Source organism: Orbicella franksi, chromosome 2 (genome assembly GCF_964199315.1).
Source record: "Orbicella franksi chromosome 2, jaOrbFran1.1, whole genome shotgun sequence".
In the NCBI taxonomy this organism is placed as follows: Eukaryota; Metazoa; Cnidaria; class Anthozoa; order Scleractinia; family Merulinidae; genus Orbicella; species Orbicella franksi.
Window position 1 is genome coordinate 27,125,625 of NC_138146.1, and position 22,435 is coordinate 27,148,059.

Below are 22,435 nucleotides of genomic sequence, written 5' to 3' on the forward strand. Positions count from 1 at the left end.
GGAAGAAAAAATCAGAAATTTCTTCCTCTTCTTCCCCAACCCCTTCCGCCCACTTTTTCTAAACCAACATGGCGGCGAATCTACTCGATCGCGAGTTTATACTGCTATAATTCGTGAAGAAACGGAAAACGCCTGCACTGCAGGCTACGTTTCGATGTCATGTAATAACGAAAAAACTTACAGCGACTAAAACAAAGCTTACTAAGGACAGCACGCCACCGAAGGGAAGTGCCTTTACAATGAATAATGGTGCATTTATACCTAGACATGATTATAGGTGTAACCAATAGAAAGCTGCCATGATCCAGATCATATTGTGATAAGACCAGACAATCTTTCGCAACACTTGACACAATAACGCATTCAAGGACCTCACTCGATCTCTGCGGGTGCCATGCATAATTCGATAGCGTTCTTACATAGTTTTAACCATGTAAGAACGTTAACATTAATTGGGCACGCCGGAATACAATAAACAACTGTTTCCGAGGTTTGCATGTCACGCTCCATTAACTGCGTTTTACTGCTTGTGCCGTAAAACTTTCTTATACAAATGAAAGGGTGATAGTGTCATAGAGTAAATTAGCATATCCAGTGTTGTACTTCACGCGTAAGCATGTTTAAAATGTTAAGTTAATACTTTTGCGCGGATAGAGTGAGATTGCGTGTTCAGGCTTGGCTTCTTCAATTTTATAGACAACAACGCAGTCGGACCACAATAATCAAGGCGATTTGTTGTGGAAAAGCCTGTGGGATAATGGATTCAGCTATAAAACAGAAAGCCTTAAACCCTTGATTGATCAAGCCCCGCTAGAATCACAAGGCAACGTTTTTATAATTATAATAACCTCTTAACTACTATCCTTGGGTTTACTTTGCAGCTAATATGAGTTCTGGAAAACGTAGGAAACGCTGGCGTACCCCATCTACAATCAATAACAGATCGTCTGTAGGCGAGTTAACCACGGTGGTGTAGGCGAGATTGAACGTAGGCAACTTGACCGGATACCTTCCTTAACTGAAATAGAAGTGAGCTTCCAAGACTAAACTGATACGCTAGCTGTATTTTAACTTTTTGGGACTTTTAAAGTACCCAAAATTAGCCACACTGCAAAGCATCATTATCAGATATTTAGTAAACACGTCGGTGATTCATGCTTGCAAACGGAAATTTCCATGCCCAACAGGTCAACAATCTGCAAAGAAAACCAGTTAATACGGACCTCTCGTATCGTGCTCTGTGATTGGTTGATGCATGCGACATGGTTGCATGGGTTGCAAGCATATGATTGGCTTATTTCGTCTGCGTAATATTAGCTCGGCTTTCTTCCTTGAACTTATTTCGGTAGCTTAGATTTGTGAGTGCTTGATCTTCGGAATTTCAAATTGCGTTATCTTCGGAATTTCAATTTCAATGTATAATACCTTACTACATTTGCTTCGTTATTCTTCGTTATTTGAGCTTGCTTTTTTACTGCACATATTGGTTTCGTTTTGACATTGCTTCGCTTCGCTTCGTTCTTTGTTCTTCGTTCTTCGCTTCGTTCTTAGACATTGCGTGGTTTCGTTGTAACATTCCAATGATTCCTTCTACAAGCACAAAACGAGGGTTTGGTGAATGTTCGCGTTGCAAAAGTACATATTCAACGCGTTGGAAGCCAGCTAAATGTCAGAGATGTGGCTTCCATCTTGGTGGAACGAAAGAACCAGCAACTAAAAAGCCAAAGAGCAGTTGTCCTGGTGCCGTTGTTGTTTTAGCCACCAAGGAGATGTCAATTTTCTCGGCTAGAACAAGTACACGCGACGATCGTTGTTTTGTTATGAAAGAAGGCGACTTGTTCTTTTGTAGCCACAAAGACTGCATGAGTGTTCGTGCAACTTTTGTGTCTTCGGGACGTGCTGCGTCCTTTAGTTGCAAGCATTCTGAAGAGTGTAAAGATGCTGTTCCCCCTCAAGACACATTCGAATTATCTCGCGACAAAATTGAGGATTATAATGGAGACGGTGCTTCCAAGGAAATGCTCTCCGCTTTACTTGGGTCACAGAAAAGCATGGCTGTTGTGGTGAAAGTATCAGATATATCTTATGCTGTGCTTGGTTTTCCTTCAACCAATAACACCATGGGATATATCCATGTGAAGATCTTGGATGGGGTTTTGACCTGCAGCTCTAAAGACACTGACTGCAGGTCTTTCGTGGCGAAGGGAAGGTACGAACGGGCCAAGAAATTTTGCGTCCATCTCCACGCTATCTTCTGCACCGGAGGCTACTGCCAAGAACAAGGCACCAGCACTAGCACTTCTCCTATAGCTGATCCTCTTCCTAGTGCCTCGTCAGCTTCATCTTTACCGTTACAGCGGATGAAAACCATGGAACTAAACTCGAGCCGGCAGTTGCCTTACGATTTCATCTCCCCTGCACTTCTTACTGCAATCGATGCTCGCAATGCTAGTTCTTGGCCCTCTCTATTGTACCCAACGGCTTCTGCTTGTGGGTTATGTGGGCATAATCTGGGGAATCAAATTAAGCATCCTGGCAGCGAAGGGCAGGCTTACTTGGTTACTTCTGCAAGGCCGTATTCGAAAGTGGAAGTCAGAATAAAGGTATGTCAGAGGGATACCTGCAGAGCCATTCACCAAGTAGACCCCTCGGACATCGGTGAGTGTTGGATTTCACAAATTTGTTTTTGAAATTTAGAAGTTATATTCTCAAAGTTGTTGGCTTTGTATTTTGGTTTAATGCATTATCCTTTTATCAAATGCCTCTCGCTCACTATGAGGGCACTGCGCCTTCCACATAGAGGCCCATAACACATAGTGAGCCTTACCATATCTAAGAAGTTGTTGGTGCAAAATTAGTACCTGGTTTTTAAGCAGATGCCGCCATTTCTTGAGAACCCTGGCTATTTATAGTAAAAGGCTTTCATTACTGTTTTTTCTCTGCACAATATCTTTTTTTGTTAGGCCTGTTTAATGTAGCAGATTCTGTGCTGATATCATTTGACATCCTATTGGAATGGCGTGAACATTTCAAACTTGGACACCCTATCAGTAATGTGATCATGGCCAAGCTGACATTCTTGAATCAGAAGTTGGAACAGGTACATTTGCAACAAATATATATTCTCAAATATCAAGGTTTGCCTCTGCCAAGCAGAAACTGCTATATCATCCTGTTCTCTCATGTCTTTCTTATAGTACATAAAACAATCTGATATTGTTTTCCTCATCATTGTTCAGCTGGTTCTAAGGTTTGCCTTGTTCCTCTGTTGGCTAACTTTGTCACATTCTTTTATCAAGTCTCACAGATTATCAAATGCAAAGCTGGATTACATTGCCAGTTTGTCCTACCAAGGATTTTACTGTTTTGAGACCATCACAACAAGAAACCTGGATGATGTTATTTGTGGAATTTGTGGAATTGTTGGCGAAGTGTATCTTGGTGATGGCAACGAGAAGAACTGTTGTAACAATAGCAGGGTGAGAATTTGCATATATATTGCTGAATTGTCTTTCTTTGTTTACTATACCTCCACGTGTTTTGTCCCATGGAATCTTGGGAGGTTAGCTGTTTTTACACATGCTTTCAGTGTTGCATGCATAGGGGACATCCTTTGACCATCTTTCCACATGCCACACTTTGTCTATTGCAACATTGTTTGGGGAAACTGTCGGCTAACTTTACGAAATAAGTGACAAAAACTACAAAATAAAGCAGCCCGTGTTTTGACCTACTCAGGCTACGATGTAGTGGCTGGTTTAATCTTCTCAGGTAGAAACATTTAACAAGCCAGCAGCAAATTCAAAGAGCTATCAAGGATAGTTTATAATTCTCTTTCTTAGTTGGCTCCAGACTATCTAAGTTCTAAATTTGAGGGACAAGAACCGCATATAACCTTAGGGCCTCTGACGATAAACTTAAGTTTCTGCTCTATTACATTTTTATGCCTCGGCTTAACAACGAAACTACTGTTATTGGTTTTTGTATTTGTTCTTTTCATGGTAGATTGATTTTTCAAGCATAGATGACAAAAAGGAAGTGTGTTCACTGGAAAATTTCATGGAGAAAATTCGTCATCATATGATTGAGCAGTGTGTGTATAGCAGGGCCAACGAGCATATGAAATTTGCTGCTGAAGAAATTCCTCCAATTATTCCACCAGCATTTAGAGGGTCTGTTGTGTTCAATACTGAAATGGACAAAAAGAGTGAATTTTTGAAAGGCAGTCAAACCCCTGAAGGTAGAACTGGTATTTCCTTTTAAAATTCCATTTGTAGTGCAGTGGAACATGTGTTAAGTGGGCACCCTCAGAAGGAAAAAAATTAATAATACTCTCATGGAATGCTAGTGTCAGAAATCTACAGTAATGTCACAAGGAGGGATTGATTACAGATAATGGAGATATCATAATTTGTCTCATCCATTGTTAAGGGTAAATTCCATCATAGTTTGTTTTATCCATTACTAACTCTTAAAAGGCTTGTTGAGCATTTTGTAATTATTTGACTTCATCGCCCTGTTAGTGTGTGACATCTGCATTATTATTTTTGTTTTGGACTAAAGGTCAAGATGTTATTTAGCCATTGTTAATATTTTTTTCCATCTGGTTCTACATTTCAGAATAATGGTAGGATGAATTGAATAGATTTGTCCTTTCTCCGACTCCTTCCTTTCAACAATACTAGCCCCGGTTTGGTTTGCCAATAAGGAAAATCGTCGATCTTGACTGATAACTTTCCACAGAGGAACAATAATACTATTATTGTGAATCCTTATTATTATATTCACGATGGCTTGTTTCTTTATCTCAATATTAGGTGACTCCTACAAGCTGTTGAATTTGGTAAAATCCAAAGTTCTTGACATGGAAAAACTTCAAACCATGTCAAAAGAGGAATTAGATGATGTTGCAAGAAATTGTGGGATCAAAATCTCCAGTAAATCTGCTGTAAGTTTCCATTATTCGTGTTGTTATATACGTTGCTATCTTTTCTAATAACTTCAGGAGTAACAAGCCTGTGCTCTATCAGCACCCGGGTGACAGGAAAAACATACCTAGTCGCCCCGCTGGGCGACCTGCTTTTTGAGATTTAATTTAGAAATGAAAACAGCCTCATTAACTTTTCTTTCTCTTATTGATTTCTTGCATTGTAATGAAGATTACAAGGCAAAATTCAAAATGTTTAAATCCATCTGTGAAGTCAAAACATTGGACATTTAATGACTCAGTTTGATGCGTACGTTTCACACTGGGCTACAGTGATACGTACAGCAGTTTCCCTGTTAACTTCTTATCACTTCAAAAAGTCTTGTTAGCTCTTGTGGTTTTTTCAATGTGCATGAAAAGTCCCTTGTTGAAGGAAAATGTGAACTAAATTATCAGAAGCGCATGCATAGAGGGAAAAGAGGGAATTGAAAAATGACTTACTTTTTCTACATATAATAACCATTTTAACTCAAAAAAATGTGTACATTTCGTCTTTCTTTGTGGACTTTTGCACACAGTATTACCAAAAATTACATGAGAATCTTTATATTAATAGGATAACTGGCCTAGAAACAATGCAAGACATTTTTATTTGATGGTCAGTTGGTTATCATATATTAATTGTTATTAGTTAATTATAAATAATGAATCAATTAATTAATTTTGAATTTTTTTTGGTTCAGGCTACCGAGCTTCACCTCTGGACACCCTAGCCTGCAAGGTTGGGTACCCAAAGGGCTCCCTAGAATTCATCTTACAGCACAGCCTTGAATAATAATTGACATTTACATTATCACAACTAGTAATTGTTTACAGAAAATAACGTCTATGTTTTTAGACGAAAGTCTATGTGTATATGAATTTTCTAGTTCGATAGGATTGTTAAATGTTACTAACTTTTGCAATCATTCTGACTACCTTCTTGAAATTAATTTTGAGGTGGTGCCAACCACACATCCTCTACAACTCTTATTTGGAAGATTTTTTCTAGTTTATGAAATAAGAAATGACATTCCTTGTCTTTTCAGACCAAATTACGTCTGGACATCCATGCTTTGTATGCGACTCTGTTGGTAGGGTTATGTCCATGCCATGGCTACAACAAGTCACCTGGTAGAACTGGAGGATTTTATCACTTAGTTTGTCGACATGGAGTGAGTACATCTTGGTAATGTCAAGCAATTTGGCCACCACAATTAGCGATTCCTATCAGCAATTTAAAAAAAAATTAGATCTGACAGACAGACAGAAAACCAGACAGATATGACACTTGAGTCGTGTCCTATAATTTTAAGGTAGTTGTCATGTAACTTTATTGAATTACCAAAGGCATAATTCTATTGAAATATTCCTTTAGACAACTGTGGCCTCAAAGTTTTTGACATTGGCTGAATCTGTTAGGGATGCTGCTGATCTTTATTTGTCACTGAAGTATCCACCCCCCTGTGTTTATAAGTGATTCTCCTTGTGGATTTGCAAGACATATGGAGTGTCGTGTTCCTGATATCACTGATATTGTGTGGGGAGAAAACTATGGCTGTTTTGAAAAACCAGAGTTTGGAAGACATCCTAATGTAAGCATTTTGTCTATATTTAATACGTCAACCTCTATTAAGCAGGCACCCCTGGGTCAACTTTATTTTAGGGTGTTCACCGCCTCTGTATGTTTGGATGAATTCCAAACTTACAGGTAATGGTTGTTTTCCTTGATGTGTATTTTTTAAAATCCAACATGATTGATTGAACCTACGAACGAATTAACGAACAAGTGATAATCTGATTTACCTTCAACCACTGGCCATACTCTATTTTAATTCTTCAGAATAACATTAACTGACACTGCGGGATGAAACCTATTTATTGTAAAACATAGATTCTCTTAACAGATGGCAAATATATATTGACACAAATTGTTTGCCAAATTCGTGAGAAAGGTAACAAAATGTTTCAGGAATCATATGTTTATATTTACATTTGTTCCCATTTGTTCCCATTTGTTTATGTCAGTACTTTCTTTCTCATGCAGTGCGATGTTGATGTTCCCTACATAGTCCCACAGGAATATAGAGACATGTCAAGGCAGTTGCAAAACCCAGACAACCTAGAGAGACTCCAGCATCCAGTAACCATGACAACACGGCACTATGTTCTGGGTGATCGTTTTCATAACAAATCCAATCCTCACAAGTCACCCTTGTGTGTTTACCACGACATTGACAAATGCCGACAAAGTTTAACAATTAAAACAAGTTATCAGGAAGTTGAGAACTCGCGCAAAAACCAGCGGCGTTTACGCAGTTCTTGTGCACAATCCTTTGGCACTCACTTCTTGTTTAATTATTTGATGGACTACTATCAGAATGAAGCAATAGTAGAACATCAACGATTACGACTTGAGTCCATGCTGAAAGACAATGAAACAATTGCTCGGGATGTTTACAAACGTTTTGTAATTGTTAAGAAATTGTAATCATCTTCATTTCACTAAGTAAATGCTGACTTCTGGTCCAGGAGATTTTAAAAGTTCTATAGTTTTCTAACATTCCAAAAGCCCACCCCGTTAACTTGCAAATAACTGCCCACAAGTAATGGTCTGCTCGTGCGTAGTTTCATCTAAACAATATTATGCTCATGTGTGATTGAAATCACACTCTTGAATCCAATCTCAAGTGAAAAATGGAACCTTCCTTAGGTTTAAATATGAATACAAAACAACCTTGGTAATTGAATGACAAAATAACTATTGAACTTGCACATATTATGATTTGGTGTTCTCGCTGATTAATTGATTTGGTCGAAATTGACAAACCATGATATTTTGCTCCACTTCCTCTAATAGTTAATTATTTTTCTTCTCACAGAATCGACTGCTGCTGGAATAATAGTATTTACTGTACAATAGACACTTCTGTCCTTATCTTGGTGTGTAGGGATTGCGATTTACATCCTGTATTTCGTAGACTTCCTTATAAAACCCGACAATATTAATCATGTCGTCTTGTTATCAAGATTTCTACCTCTTTTTCAACTTGGAAAATAATTATTATTTTGAATTTTTGTTTTTTTGTTTTTTGGACTTTCTTCGTACCTTGTGTGCATTAAAAACTTGTCGACACGTAATATCACATATATTGCCAAGAGATACGTGGGTTATGCTGGCTCCTGAATTTTGGGGTCTGAGAATGACCTCTTCTCACAGATAATTTCAGTTGAGTTCTGCAGCATTCACTATTCTATATTCAAGATGTTGACTCCTGATTTACATGTTTGTGATGTACGTTTAATCAGTTGATTTCTGCATCATGCAATATCCTCTGACAATGATTCAGTGAGTTGTGATTTCTTCCTAAAAACCTTTTAGAAAATTTTAGTTGGTATAATTGCATGGGGATACAAAGCACAAGTTCTTTGCTATAGCTGGCATTTTTCTCATGGTTTTAACCTGACTTCTCATGGTCTAAAATATCCTGGCCACAATGAGTCGAGCTGGTTACTCGATGATACCCCCTGTGTCTTAGTGTGCAACTCTTTCAGCGAGGGAATGAAAATTTCCTACTGAAACTGAAACTTTTATTAGGGTGAAGTACTTGTCCAATGGGATTTCCACCTAAGACAACAGGTTAATGTCCTCTTGGGGAAGAGGAGGGGACTAGGAAACCAAAAATTATAAATAGAAAACCCCACATTGCTTTAATCCTTTCATCTTTATCGTCTATTATTAATCTATTTTGTTCTTTTCCCAGACAGTTTTTTTTTTTTTTTCCTCAAAGTTATTTGTTCAAAAACCAGTTCTCAATATAAGAAAAAGAAATTTACAAAGTGGCTTGAAGATATGAATTTTATTTTTGCATGTTGAATACAATATTTGAGAGAAAACAAGGGATTCTTCTGGTAAGAGGAAGAACACACTATGAAAACTGGTGGGATCATCTTTTTCTGTACACCTTTTTATTGACAATCAGGTAATTTGATAGTTTTTCTAAAAATTGTTGTTGCCTTCATGCTTGAAGTATTGTATATACAAAAGTTATCACTTAAAACTAGAATTATAGAATTAACATGTGCCAGACATATTGGGTATTACCCTTACAATTTTCACATAACAATACTGTTCAAAATTAAGTTGATGATGGTTTTTTTTTTTAGGGGGTTTTTCCACTTCTTTACACCAATAAGAAAACTTCAATCCTGCAGCTATAACCACAGTTTCCTCAAGGGTCATTGCATTTATAGGGAATTTGATTCTAACATCATCATTCTATTTCTGAACAGAAGTATGATTTAAGATGAATGGCAGCAACAAGATTTTACGTATATTACTTTTTGATGTATATTTACTGAAGACACGTACACAATGGTTTTCCATGTTTTGATTTGGAGAGTTTCCAAAAATAGGAAACAGCATGAATAGATCAAAATTTATCTCGGTAAAGATAACCTTTTCCTGCAGAATGTTATTGTTCCTTGAAAACATGTTAAATTCAAACTGTGTATTTCACATACTGTTTTCAAATCAAAGGGTACAAGAATTATGTGACTGACCCCTTACGTTTTGATAACTGGTATTTTGGCCATCTCGGCTTGAGAGTAAAGCTTTAAATTACATATGTGGCTAACAATCGAACAGACTTTGAAAACAAAATAATAAACAACATGGGGCTCCAGACTCCTCAGCCAAACCCTCGGGCTGCAGCATCCAATCCCCCCTCCCTTTCCTCCCCCCTACCCTCTTCGGCACCCTCTGATAGATTACTGCCTATCTTTGCACTTGGCACATTCCCAGTCTTCGTCTTCTTTGGGCATACTGTTGAGCCCAGAGCACAACCTGTACAAAAAAAGAAATTTACATTATTTAGATTATGTGTACAGTTTTATTATATGACCAGAACACAACAGAGGACTTGTAGCAAACATTTATAATAATAAATTGCTCTTCCCATTCCCAAAGCACTACTGGAAGGTAAAGAGGTTTTGATAACCAAAAAATTTGCATGGTTGTCCTTCGATCCCTCCGTGTACAACTTACTCTTTTTGGGGGGACAGAAGTACAGGAATTGGTGATGGTCTTATTCCTTTCACCTTCATCACTTATATAATAGTTATTTTTTTTTGGAGTGAAAACAAAATCTAAGTTGACAGTTGTTTGCTTGTCTTGAACATTACTTACAGGTGGAACCAGTCGTCACATGTGTCACACTGTACCCATTTTATTCCTTGTTTGGAACACTTCTTTTTGCTGCCAGGAGGTGTACTCAGCATACACAGTTTGCATGCATCGTCATTTGTCACTGTTTGAAAAAAGGCAGTTTACATAGAATCCCTATAAGTTTAAATTATTGTCCCTCAGTTCTATCATACATACAAGGAAGAGTGATTTGACTTTTTATTGACTGACAATAATTATTATTCATGTTTGTTTTCCATAATGATTAAGCACATTGTATTTCTGAAACTTCACTGGTTTGTGGCTGGCACACTGGATGGGGCTGGAATCTTGCTTTGATGCGCATACACATGTGTTGTCAAACATCTAGTTGCACAAGCATGCTATGTAAGAGTTTGTGCAGTTCACATTGAAATTGTCACCCAGATATGCATGTAGAAATAAAATTGTAGAAATAAAATTGTAGAAAAATTTCTGGTCGACTAGCTACATAGCAAAATAGTTCAGTGCCCTCTAGTTGGTTCTGCATCACCACCTAATTTTGTAACTGTTTCAAATATACACACGAGGTCTGCATTTTGGACCATTTATTTCATCCACTTTTCCTATGTGACAAAATTACCTTTCCTTGTCTTCCTAACACCAACACAACCACTGACAGAGTGTTCAGATGCTGCTTTGGTTGCTCTGTCTTCTTCTATAGCTAAGTCCAAAAATAGATTTTAATGTTAGTAACAAAAGCATTTAATTGTTGGAAGACTCAACACCAAGTATAGCCCAGGTGGATCAAGGGATCAAACCTTCAAATAAAAAGATGCGACCCTATAAGCAATTATAACATGAGGATTTGGCCTCAGAATGCTGGTCCCTCAGGACCTCGATTTTAAAAAAATGTTCCTTGGAGGATGCATACAGCCTTCAGTGGTCCATATCTTAAACCCCCTTCTCTAGAATACTGTCTCTACCCCAGATAACCCAAAAAATTGTTGAAAGAGATAGAAAGATGTAAAACTCATTCAAAATTATTGCCCATAGGTATTTCATATATAAACTTCTGTCAACTAGGTTCAGGTCATCCCTTGTTTTTGATACCATACCTGCAGAACTGTTTTACTACTTAAAGTGATGACTGTTTATTTTAACCATCCAGCACCTGATAAAACTTGAGGCTCATCCATATCATTATCTCCACCCCAAATGCTACATTCGCCTGTATGAAGTGATCAAGTGTGCCATGTTATTCTTAGCAACGACTCAAAATAAAAGTAAATCACATTCAATTGACAACATTATCAACCAACATTACCAACTGTTTCATTACTGTCCAAGCTGATCCTGTGTTTGGCTCCTGCTGTATATCCCTATAATGAACGAATCAATAGCATAAAGAGTTTGTTACGAGTAAAGTACTTTGCACCAACTTCATATTTACTTTACAATGTTACAGAAGATGTTAAGTCATTTCCTTTTAAAAGCATAAAAATATTGTGGATATATTTACCATTTCAAAAGCTTTCCTCCTCCTGGGAGTGAGGACGTTCATTGCCCTTTTTGATGTTCGAGTCATCTTTTAAAATTACATAAAAAAAAAAATGATTAAAAAAATTACATAACCTGTTGGTAAGCATTCAAGAATCTTTTAGACCTTTGAACTTAAATTTCCCCTAAATCAATATAGCACTTTGTAGATGCTAAATTGATTTGAGTGGAAGGTTTTTTCAACACATGTAATAAATATTGTATGCAGCAGAAATGTATACTGTGTGTGCAGATAAAGGCTTGGCACAATCACTGACTGCTCCAGCATGAAAATGGCACATAGGCAAAGAATGCCAACCTAAGAAATATGTCTCTCTTGAAACATCAAATACTTGATGAGACCCTTTGTTTGTTCCACTTAAAATCAATATTGGACTAAAATTGTCCTCATGAGGCAACAATAAATTTGAATGATATTATATAATTCACAGTAGTCTGTGATCCGGCAATCTTTTTTTTTTCCTGAGCATAAGTTTAGTTTACTATACATACTGTTTCATTGTGCCTTTCCTCTTGATGACTAGAGAATTTTAAATACATCCAACTAAATCATTCTGTAATGTTAAAACAACACTATTGTTTTTAACTTACCAAACTGGTGGCTACTGGAGGATCATTTGCATCACAAGACTCATTGTCCGAGTCGGGGAAATCTGGGAAAAAAAGGTTTTTTTCACCTTAACGAATACTCCGGGTAGTCAATTACTCTTTTTTTATAATCAGTCAACTAAGATCATAACTTAGAGTTACCTACCATTTGAGCAACCTGACCCTCATGACAACAAGTTATCCTGGTTTGAGCACATAGTCCAATCAAAAACCAGTACTTGAGCAGAGGATAACCCATAAAAACACTTTACCTCCAATGGTTCAAAACCTGAGCCTGCGATATGGTCGTGTGGTAGTGGGTGACAGGTGTCAGTTGACCATAGCAAGGCGTACTAATGGATGTAGGCTGTAAATCAAGGCTGCATGCCTTGGTCGATTTATTACCTTTTAAAAGCATGGCTGCCATGTTCCATGAAGTCATCATCATAATCGTTTTGCGCAATCCACGCCGCTGGCCACATTGACCGTGTCTATGCATGCATGTAGCTCTGTTTGGATAGTTGCAGCCTCCGCATGGCAGCCCATTTGGCCACCAGAGTTCAGTTATATTTGGTTACTAACTATGCTGACACTGAAAAAGCAAGACTTTTTGGTGTGCTCACCTACATACAGTACCTGAGATTCGCAATGTTGGCAAGTCACAAGCCAAGGACAGGTAAACTGCTTTGACACTTTGCAGGTGATCCTCATGTAGAGGGCTGTTGAATTGAAGCTCTTCATCAGCTGAAGCTTCTTGTTCAGCAACTGTAGATTGAGTATTACTCTCCTCAGCATTGTCCTCAGCGTCACCACAAGCTGTGTAAAAAATCCACATCATCATTTCGTATGTCATGTTTCTCTGCGTCAAAATCAGTTTCTGTTCCCTTTTAACAACTTACTCTTTGCAACAATATTCAGCATAGTCTGAGTAAAAAGGCTGGTTGGGAATTTAAGTGCCTTCTTGAATTTGTTTTCATTTGCCATTGTAGGTGCAAATGGGACTGATATGTTGACCACAGACTGTCCATGTTTCTTTGCCTCATCAGCCAACTCCTAAGTTTCAACAAAGAAAACATGGCATAAGGAATAATGCAGCAGTACTCTTAATATGTTACACATTTGGGGATCGTTGAAGGAAGTAATCATAATCATTAAGATTGATATAATTTTTAAGGGTAGAGGGGGATGCTTAAGAGTTAAGCATGTAGAAATTGTTTGTCTGCTAAATGATCAAATGATCAAATGCGTTTCTTCAAACTTGTAAGATTTGTATGTAATGGTGACTCACCTTTCTTCCAATGTGCGGCCAGTTTACAAGCTGACTGGACTTTATCGCTAATCCCTTCACCATTGTTCCATTTTGGTTCACTTTTACTGTTAAGTTTAACCAGGTCTTTACCTAAAGTAAATGTGGGTAATGTGGACTCTTCAATGTACAAGGTTGGATATTTCCTGCTTCAACATAAAATTGGTACGATTTGGATTACAATTGGTATCAAACTATAACTGTAAGAGTCCACAGATAAGTAACCACAAGAACTCAAAATTAGGAGTTCTGATTGTGACGTTTTTAGGATGATTTTGAAAATGCATCCAGATTGCGCAAATTTCATACAACTCTACAAACAATTTACTTAATCATTTACGTAAGAATAATTATTTACCTTTGCTCTAGCATCTTGGTTTTTGCATTCTTGAATAATTGTTTGTTCCAATTTTTCAAGAACACACTGTTCTCTTGCTGTTGCACACTCTTTGTAGTGCCCAACATATTGCTCCACCAGCTCAACCAATTGCTCTGCTTCAGGCAAGAGTCCACAACTCATGTAAAGCTGAACACCAAAAACAAAATCAGTGCTTGAGGTTCAGTATAGCAATGAGTTACAAAAAGAGTATAACAGAAACACCAAAACAGGGACCACACTTTCAACAATCTTTCCGTCAGCAATTCAAAACTCACCATTGTGTGGACAAGAAGCACTGAGGCCACACCTTTGTACCACCGTGCCTGCTGGCCAGAGATGGTAGTGATGAGAATGTCAATCAGTCGACCAAGCACGACACCCTCATGGAGAATGGTTTTCAAACAGTCTGTGTATTTCATTGACCAAACTGTCAGGAGCCCCTTTAAAATGAATTACAACTTTAGTAACTTTTACAGTTTAATTTACCATATTACTAACATTAAGGATGGTGCAATGTAACACTCATGTGACGAGGTCTTATAACAGTGACAAGAGTCCTCCTTAATAAGAAGAGCCTGTTCTGCATTAAGTCACAAGGAAAAAATGTTCAAAAGATGTCTTGAGTTACTGGTTTACATACCCTTATTGTAACTACATGTATATTTATTTATGTAACTATTTCTAAAAGTTATATCATTTAAAAATACACAGACAAAAGCTGGATGAATAATAAAGCACTGACCATTTTGTTTGACTCTTCTTGTATTACCTCTGTAAATTTTTAGTAGTCTCTCTTCTGGAATTTTGGTCACTTAATATCTATTAGCGTACAAATACACACAAAATGCAGAGCTTTTTCACAAATGTTTACTCTTGGTTTTCCATCCACAAATTCGATTACTGCACTTGAGTGAGTTTCATTCATCAAAAACGGGACTTTTCCATTGCATAATCTTTGAGATCCTAAGACATGTTGGCTCATAGAACATAAAACATGTTACTCACCCTATTGCTACAGACAAGATCCATGAGTTCTTTTATGGCCTGTTCCTTGGTGGCTGAAAAGTTGTCATCTTTCTTGTACACAAAGTGTATAACCCTGCCACTTAATCTGTAAAATGTAAACTTAAGGTTTTTAACAGCTTTCAATTAATTTAATAAATACAGTTACTGTAATTTTTTGGGTTGTTTTATTTTGTTTGTTTCTTTGCACTAAATAGTGGTGAATAAACTGTATATATATATTATTTTGGCCATTTGCTTGTTTGGGTCAATAGACCTGGTCAATCAAATGAATTGGTCATGGTAAGACATTGATCATCAACATGGAAAGAACTTGGAAAGAAGAAAAAGAAAATTGCTATCTTTGATTCCATTCAACAATGTTGAAGAGAGAACTGATACTATATGATAACATTATATCGCAGCTCCTGCAGTTCGAAGGTGTAAGAGTGGAGTTCATTAAATATCATACATGTGTAGCTTAGAAGATTTGTACATACATGTATATGCATCGGGGATACATGTTATAATCAATTGACACATGTCAAAACAAGGTATTTGCTGACCAGTATCGAGTGACCATCTCATGGACTAATGTATAGCACTCATCAAGGTCACTTGCTTTGTGAAGTTGATTGCTTCCAAGGTACAGGTTTTCAACCTGGGTTTTCAATAAGATCGTAAGCTTGAGCCAGCTTATTTCACTGTAATTAGGTAGTCTGCTTTTACGCTTGGCTAATTCTATATATCATCATGAATATGGTATGGTAATACTTAATCATAACTCTACCAACCTTTCATTTTCTTTTACATTTGATGTCAACAGGACACCTCCCAAAGGGGAATCAATGTCTGCTTGAGAAGAGCCCTGCATTAGACCACCTTGCACTTGCAAAAGGAATTCTGACAAACTGTCACTCATCCTTACATCGTCGATGACAACAACAAATGTGGTCTTGGTCAATGCCTCCATTAATTTCTTTCTAAGAGGAAAGTAGACAGTGCCATATTATGGGAATACATATTGAGGCAATGAATTAATAGTATTATTCATGCAAAACTAGAGAGGGAGATATTGCTATTTAATAATAGTCGTCACATTTATTATAAAATTTAAAACAGAACAACATTATTATGCCAAACCTGTCATTTGTGTTCTATTATGGCTTTGTTTTTGTTTTACTGGGAACTAAAAACATTGTGTATGCAAGCTATACAACAAGCTCTGACTACCAGATTACACATAACTTATGATATCATGAAAAGAAATTAAATCAAATCCAGTCTTACGAAGAGACTCCAGACAGTACTTGATCACCACCTGCCAGAAGCTGGTTGTGTTTCACACCTGGAACACCCTGTGCAAAGGCCAACATCTTGGCAGAGAGTGATTTCCCCACTGATTTAACAGGGCTCAATACCATCCCCAAATTTGCTTGATCTATAATAATGAGTAAAATAAAAATTAATATACATGTATAAAGTGTCAATTGAAGACTAATATTGTAACATTTGGTCTTCCAATAAACCTGGGCATATAATGTTAGCTTTGTTGTACATCGGTCTGACAATGACAAATAAACACAAACAGACTTGTTCTTTAAAAGGTTGAATTGCTTTTAAGTGGCCATTGAAGCTCACTCAATTTGAAGTGGGAAAATACACAAACAAAAAAAAATGGCCACAGGTTGAATCACTTTTAAGTGTCCATTGCGGCACTCAATTTGAAGTTGAAAAAAACAACAACAAAATCTTATTGCCCATTCAAGTCTAACATCCAACATTTGCTGCAAACGAGACAATAATATAACTGAGATACCTGCACTATCACAAGTTTGCCCTTTCTTCATGAGATGCTGGCAAATAAATGCAGCAGCTGCCAAAAAAGGTACTTTGTTAGGCCCCCAGCAACTGGCAAGGGATATAAATCTGTAAAAGGGAGCAGTGTGAATGTGCTATTAGTATACCTACATGTCAAATGATTGACTATAAGAAGTACGTACATGTACCTCATAGATATCAGAGCCCTGAGAAATAGATAAAATGCACTGTCACATGCATAATCGAAGGGGTGCATGGAAAAAGACCTTAAGTGACTTCTGATGGACTGCACTGTTCTCCTAACAAACTGCTTGTTGTTTCATTCTGTGAAAAAAAGGACAATTTGGTATAACATCAAGAGACACTTAAGGCTTTTTCCATGCACCCCTCCACTTATACACATTCTATCAATGTGGGATAGGACTAAATAAATCCTTCTAAGGGGTTTACTTGACCCAAAAATACTATTTTTGATATCCCACCTGCAAGGATAATCCAAGTTATGTGAGGTGCATACACAAGAACAGGGCTCTTATCTAGTTCAGGAGGAGAGTACTAACAACACAAGCCAACAACATCTACCTTCTCATAACATCACAGAGATATCCCTCTGACAGCAATTTTTTTTCGAGAGTGTTATGATAAAGTGTCAAATCCCTCCTGTCGGCGCATCTGTACTCCCTTTGTTCTTGTGGAACAAGCAAACAATTGTGTACTTGAATCTGCAATGATCAAGCAATACTAGGTTACAATCAAAATTTGTAATGTATCAATAATGATGATATCATTCACCATATTATGAACATTTGAAATAATTATTATTCACAACTACATCGCTAAAATCAAGGTTGTGTGCTTGAGACATCCAGGAGCTTCTACTATTTCCAGCCAGCTACTAGATGAAGACTGCTCTCATGGCGGGCAAATCCTGGCAATCCAGCCATTACCCCCATGCAGTAGGATGAACAGCCACCTGTCACACTGTCAAAAACAGTGGAAAGAGGGAGGGTAAGGCATTGGGGGGGAACTGCCTGGGCAATGAGCTGCCACACTAACGCAAATGTACAATGCCAAAAGAAACGCCTCCTCTGTGCAATGCTACAATCCATAAGCGTATATGTGTCGACACCGCTGACTACCAGGGATCGTAAGAGCTCTATGTTGTTAACTAAATAGCAATTAACTGTATTTAAAAACTAAAAGGATTATCCAATATTATTGGTCATTAGTAGGAGATAGTTCCAAAAACATTAGATGTTTTTAGCAGTCCATATATAAAAATTGCCACATATGAATGTAAGTTATGACAAACCTCTTCCGACAAGCACCAATAACCATCTCGTTGCAACCCAACGTGCACCATTAGGTTGCAGTGCTGTTGGTCACCAGCCTCAAAATCTCTCTTCAGATACTGGTAGTATTCCATCACATCTTTATTGGTGCAGGAAGGAAAGAGGCTAAATGTTCCACCCTGGAAGGCCTGCCTGAGGGCATTGATAAACTTTTGTTTCGAATCAAAACAACTGGTCGCCAATACTACCTCTCTGAAATTCAGCAAATATAGAACGTATTATATGTATTGATTTGACAAATTAGCCATGGGTGTATTTACGTGAAGGGGGGATTAGTGGATAGCGTGGCTACCAACCCCCCTTTTGGAGAGGAAAACAAGTGCAAAAAAGATCTTAAATATTATATGACACAAAAGGCAGGCACTGTGCTGGACAGATACATGTACCTCATTGTAAATTCTAAAGTGACATTACTAAAATTCCTGGTGTTATAGTTTCCAGCTAGGTCACAATTCTCAAATTGCAACATTTTGTGGGCACGTCCTATTGAGTATCCAACTGCAAGGTACCACCCCGCCCTTTCGAAAAATCCTGCAGGGGCCCGTTTCTAGAAGGTCGCACGAAAGCCGTAACAACATCTCAAACCTTGTGATTACAAAGCTGTTTTTCCACATATTCTTAATACGCAAAAGAGTTTCGCAGCGTACAAGGAGTTTAAGGCGTAAACACTTCTCTGCTTTCAGATACAGATTAACTAAAATTGGCTTTGCGGCCCCAAAAAGGTCCCGGGGCAAACGGGGCCCTGGATCCACGGTCCCTGTTATTCGAGTAAACTATGACAGAATTTTTAAGTCAACGAGGTACAATACAATTTACCTTGACACATGTTGTCTGTTTATAAGACAACCACACTGTCCAATCCAGTAGCCCTCGCTAGTGTGGCCAGTCAACTCTGAAACAAATCTCAAAGTGAAATCCCCAAACGTAAACTCCTCTTCAGCGTCTTCTCCGTAACTTAGGTAAGTTTTTCCTTCTCTGACTCTAAAGGCACCCTGAAACTTATGCAGTAGGAAATGTGTTCAGCTTCTTGCTCAACACCATATGGTCGCTCTTTAATACACGCCTTCCCCACGTACAGAATTCGTTTTTCCCCAGTATTTTCGACCGTCCTACTTCGCCCAGGTTGCAAACTCAGCCCCAGGGTATCTGGTGTTGTGCGGTCATCCATGATGGCCGTAACGCGCGCGCGAGTCGCGCGCCGCAATCGCTTCGCCTACCTCGCGGTGAACCAACAAGACCTAGACAGGCTGGGCGATTCTAGATCTCGCATTCCGTCACTCACCGGTTCACAAATGTAATATCTGACCGTGAACAACCGTGAAACATAACAACCGTGAACCATAAAAACGCCTAAATGTTTAACGGCATTTAGCGTGCAGTTTCTGGAAAGTAACACAAGAAGACCATCTCCCAGTCCCACTAAAACCCTACTGAGACTAAGAAAGATTCTTCACGCAGAACTCTCTGACCTCTCTCCGTTGCACTATAGTCTATAGCTCAACAGAAACGTCTTCAACATTGCTTGAGATCCAAAGATAGAGATAGATTGAAATCTGTTCAGACTTACCACGTCCTGGCTAATACGAAGTGAGTCGTCCATGCTGCTCGCCATGCTGTCCGGCACTAAAATAAACGCTACACCGCTCGCTTTGTGAAAGGGTAATTGTTTGCTTGGGCACCTACTGATTCATTACACAATTATAACAAACCTTTGATTGTTTCTCGTAATAAGATCTGTAGAGTGTTTCCGATTTCGGGTGATTGACGGATAGCGTACGGTGTGCCGCCATGGAGAAGAGTGCTCTTTTGTGAGAAACTATTACTTCTCAAGAAAATTTTCCTGGTACCGTGGAATGTGCTTTTTAGATGGGCCAATGAAATTTTCAGCCATATGCAGTTCGATTGCAATCTATGTGAATGATTTGATAAACAATGAGACTGTCATTTTGCACACACCCTCAATTTAAAAGCTGTGACACCCGAGAAACTTGGTACCGGATATACTTATTTCCATGCCAGCAGCTACATAGCGAGAGTATTGTATTCTTAATCCTTTCTCTTATTAATACTGGTAAATATGATGTCCGTGTTTCCATTCCTTCCGTTGGAACTATTTCTGCACATTTTTGACTATGTCGCATTCAGAGAAAGATTCAAGTTACGGATTGTTTGTCAAAGCTGGAACCGATTGCTGATTCATCCAGTTCTGCTGCAGCATTTGGATTTTAGTCGTTTAAGAGGAAAGAAATTGATGCGCGAACTCCGTGCATGTTTTAATCACACCACCCAAGTATTCTCCCTGGACCTGTCGGGTTGCCTCACGCGTTGCGTTTTTTTGCGGACTCTCTCAGATGGAAAATTGACCAATCTGAAGCGCCTTATCGTGGCCCATAGCTGGATAGATACTGAAATTATGATTACAATGTTGCAGAGAACGCGTTGTCTCCAGGAGCTGGACATGACAGACGTCAGCACGATTAAGGACGACGTTTGCGAAGTCATAACTAAGTTCGCTTCCCATTCTGTTAAAGTCTTTTACCTCCCAGGGCGCCTCTCATTCTGGTCACATACACGAATTTCACGCATGCTTGACAGCTGCCAAGAGCTGGTCACATTAGGAGTGGATGGCGATATGGTTGATGCTCAGTTCATTGGGGACATTTTTAACGGCCTAGAAGTGAAGAAACTTCGCAAGCTAAGACTGACGGATGTTAAGGACGCCTACGTCATCAAGGTGCTGCGAACCATACATTCCAACCACTCAAGTAGGATAGAACTGTGCGTCTGTCGCTGCCCTTATTTAAGGACGGAAACTACAGAACTGTTGAGTAACTTAAGCATTCCTTTGTGCTCACAGTGTAAATATGACATCTCAACGTTTTCTTGGAAATAGAAAGGAATCGGCGCACGCCAAGAGAACTCTTTGTCATTCGCCTTATAAATGTCTTTTGCTGCTGCATTTTATTGTCATTTTATGTCCAAAATTTAATACGGCCACCCCGTTAATACAGCCACGTTTTTGTGACCTGTTGATGACCGGATTAACGATGTTCCACTGTGCTTACAACGCAGGCGTCCCAAACTCACGATTCCACGAATAGATCAAATATTACCCCCGCAACCCTCACAACCCTCGCAACCCTCACAACCCTCGCAACCCCCACAACCCTGAAAACCCTGACAACCCCCACAAACCTGACAACCTCCACAACCCTCACGATCCTCGCAACCCTGACAACCCTGACAAACCTGGCAACCCTCGCAACCCTCACAACCCTCACAACCCCGACAACCCCGACAACCCTCACAACCCCCACAACCCCGACAACCCTGACAACCCTCGCAACCCTCGCAACCCTGACAACCCTCGCAACCCCCACAACCCCGACAACCCTGACAACCTCCACAACCCTCGCAACCCTCGCAACCCTGACAACCCTCGCAACCCCCACAACCCCGACAACCCTGACAACCCTGACAACCCCGACAACCCCGACAACCCTGACAACCTCCACAACCCTCACAACCCCAACAACCCCAACAACCCCAACAACCCTGACAACCCCAACAACCCCGACAACCCCGACAACCCTCACAACCCCGACAACCCACACAACCCTCACAACCCACACAACCCTCACAACCCTCACAACCCCGACAACCCTCGCAACCCCGACAACCCTGACAACCCTCACAACCCCGACAACCCTGACAACCCTCACAACCCCGACAACCCCGACAACCCCGACAACCCTCACAACCCACACAACCCTCACAACCCTCACAACCCACACAACCCTCACAACCCTCGCAACCCCGACAACCCCGACAACCCCGACAACCCTCACAACCCCGACAACCCTGACAACCCTCACAACCCACACAACCCTCACAACCCTCACAACCCCGACAACCCACACAACCCTCACAACCCTCGCAACCCCGACAACCCCGACAACCCCGACAACCCCGACAACCCTCACAACCCCGACAACCCCGACAACCCTCACAACCCACACAACCCTCACAACCCTCACAACCCCGACAACCCACACAACCCTCACAACCCTCGCAACCCCGACAACCCTCACAACCCTCGCAACCCCCACAACCCCGACAACCCTGACAACCTCCACAACCCTCGCAACCCTCGCAACCCTGACAACCCTCGCAACCCCCACAACCCCGACAACCCTGACAACCCTGACAACCCCGACAACCCCGACAACCCTGACAACCTCCACAACCCTCACAACCCCAACAACCCCAACAACCCCAACAACCCTGACAACCCCGA

General features: G+C 39.5%; 2 protein-coding genes across 5 annotated transcripts; one reads left to right on the forward strand and one right to left on the reverse strand.

Annotated features, from left to right (window-relative positions):
• Positions 1–1,236: 1,236 nt before the first annotated feature.
• LOC145479010 (HMG domain-containing protein 3-like) lies at positions 1,237–8,652 on the forward strand. Its single transcript, XM_081457243.1, is given in 9 exon segments — positions 1,237–2,658; positions 2,964–3,100; positions 3,300–3,479; positions 4,006–4,240; positions 4,818–4,948; positions 6,016–6,141; positions 6,345–6,425; positions 6,427–6,561; positions 7,014–8,652. Coding segments are annotated over 9 exon segments (2,547 nt in total). The 5' UTR covers positions 1,237–1,580; the 3' UTR covers positions 7,458–8,652.
• Positions 8,653–8,780: 128 nt separating this feature from the next.
• Positions 8,781–20,789, reverse strand: LOC145479011 (uncharacterized). Of its 4 annotated transcripts, none has more exons than XM_081457246.1 (19): positions 19,706–20,789; positions 18,099–18,330; positions 17,369–17,508; positions 16,785–16,894; positions 16,256–16,406; positions 15,760–15,948; positions 14,969–15,074; positions 14,239–14,403; positions 13,943–14,110; positions 13,567–13,677; positions 13,178–13,331; positions 12,915–13,094; positions 12,282–12,343; positions 11,653–11,718; positions 11,458–11,512; positions 11,305–11,361; positions 10,774–10,854; positions 10,155–10,275; positions 8,781–9,812 (listed from the first exon to the last, which is right to left on the reverse strand). In XM_081457246.1, the coding sequence occupies exons 2-19, from the start codon at positions 18,210–18,212 to the stop codon at positions 9,737–9,739; spliced, it is 2,106 nt and encodes a 701-aa protein (XP_081313372.1). In that variant the 5' UTR covers positions 18,213–18,330; positions 19,706–20,789; the 3' UTR covers positions 8,781–9,736. The 4 variants fall into 4 exon arrangements, with proteins under 4 accessions (XP_081313372.1, XP_081313373.1, XP_081313370.1 ...); XM_081457247.1 differs by having other exon boundaries at positions 10,774–10,848; positions 18,955–20,789; XM_081457244.1 differs by having other exon boundaries at positions 18,955–20,789.
• Between the last annotated feature and the right edge of the window lie 1,646 nt (positions 20,790–22,435).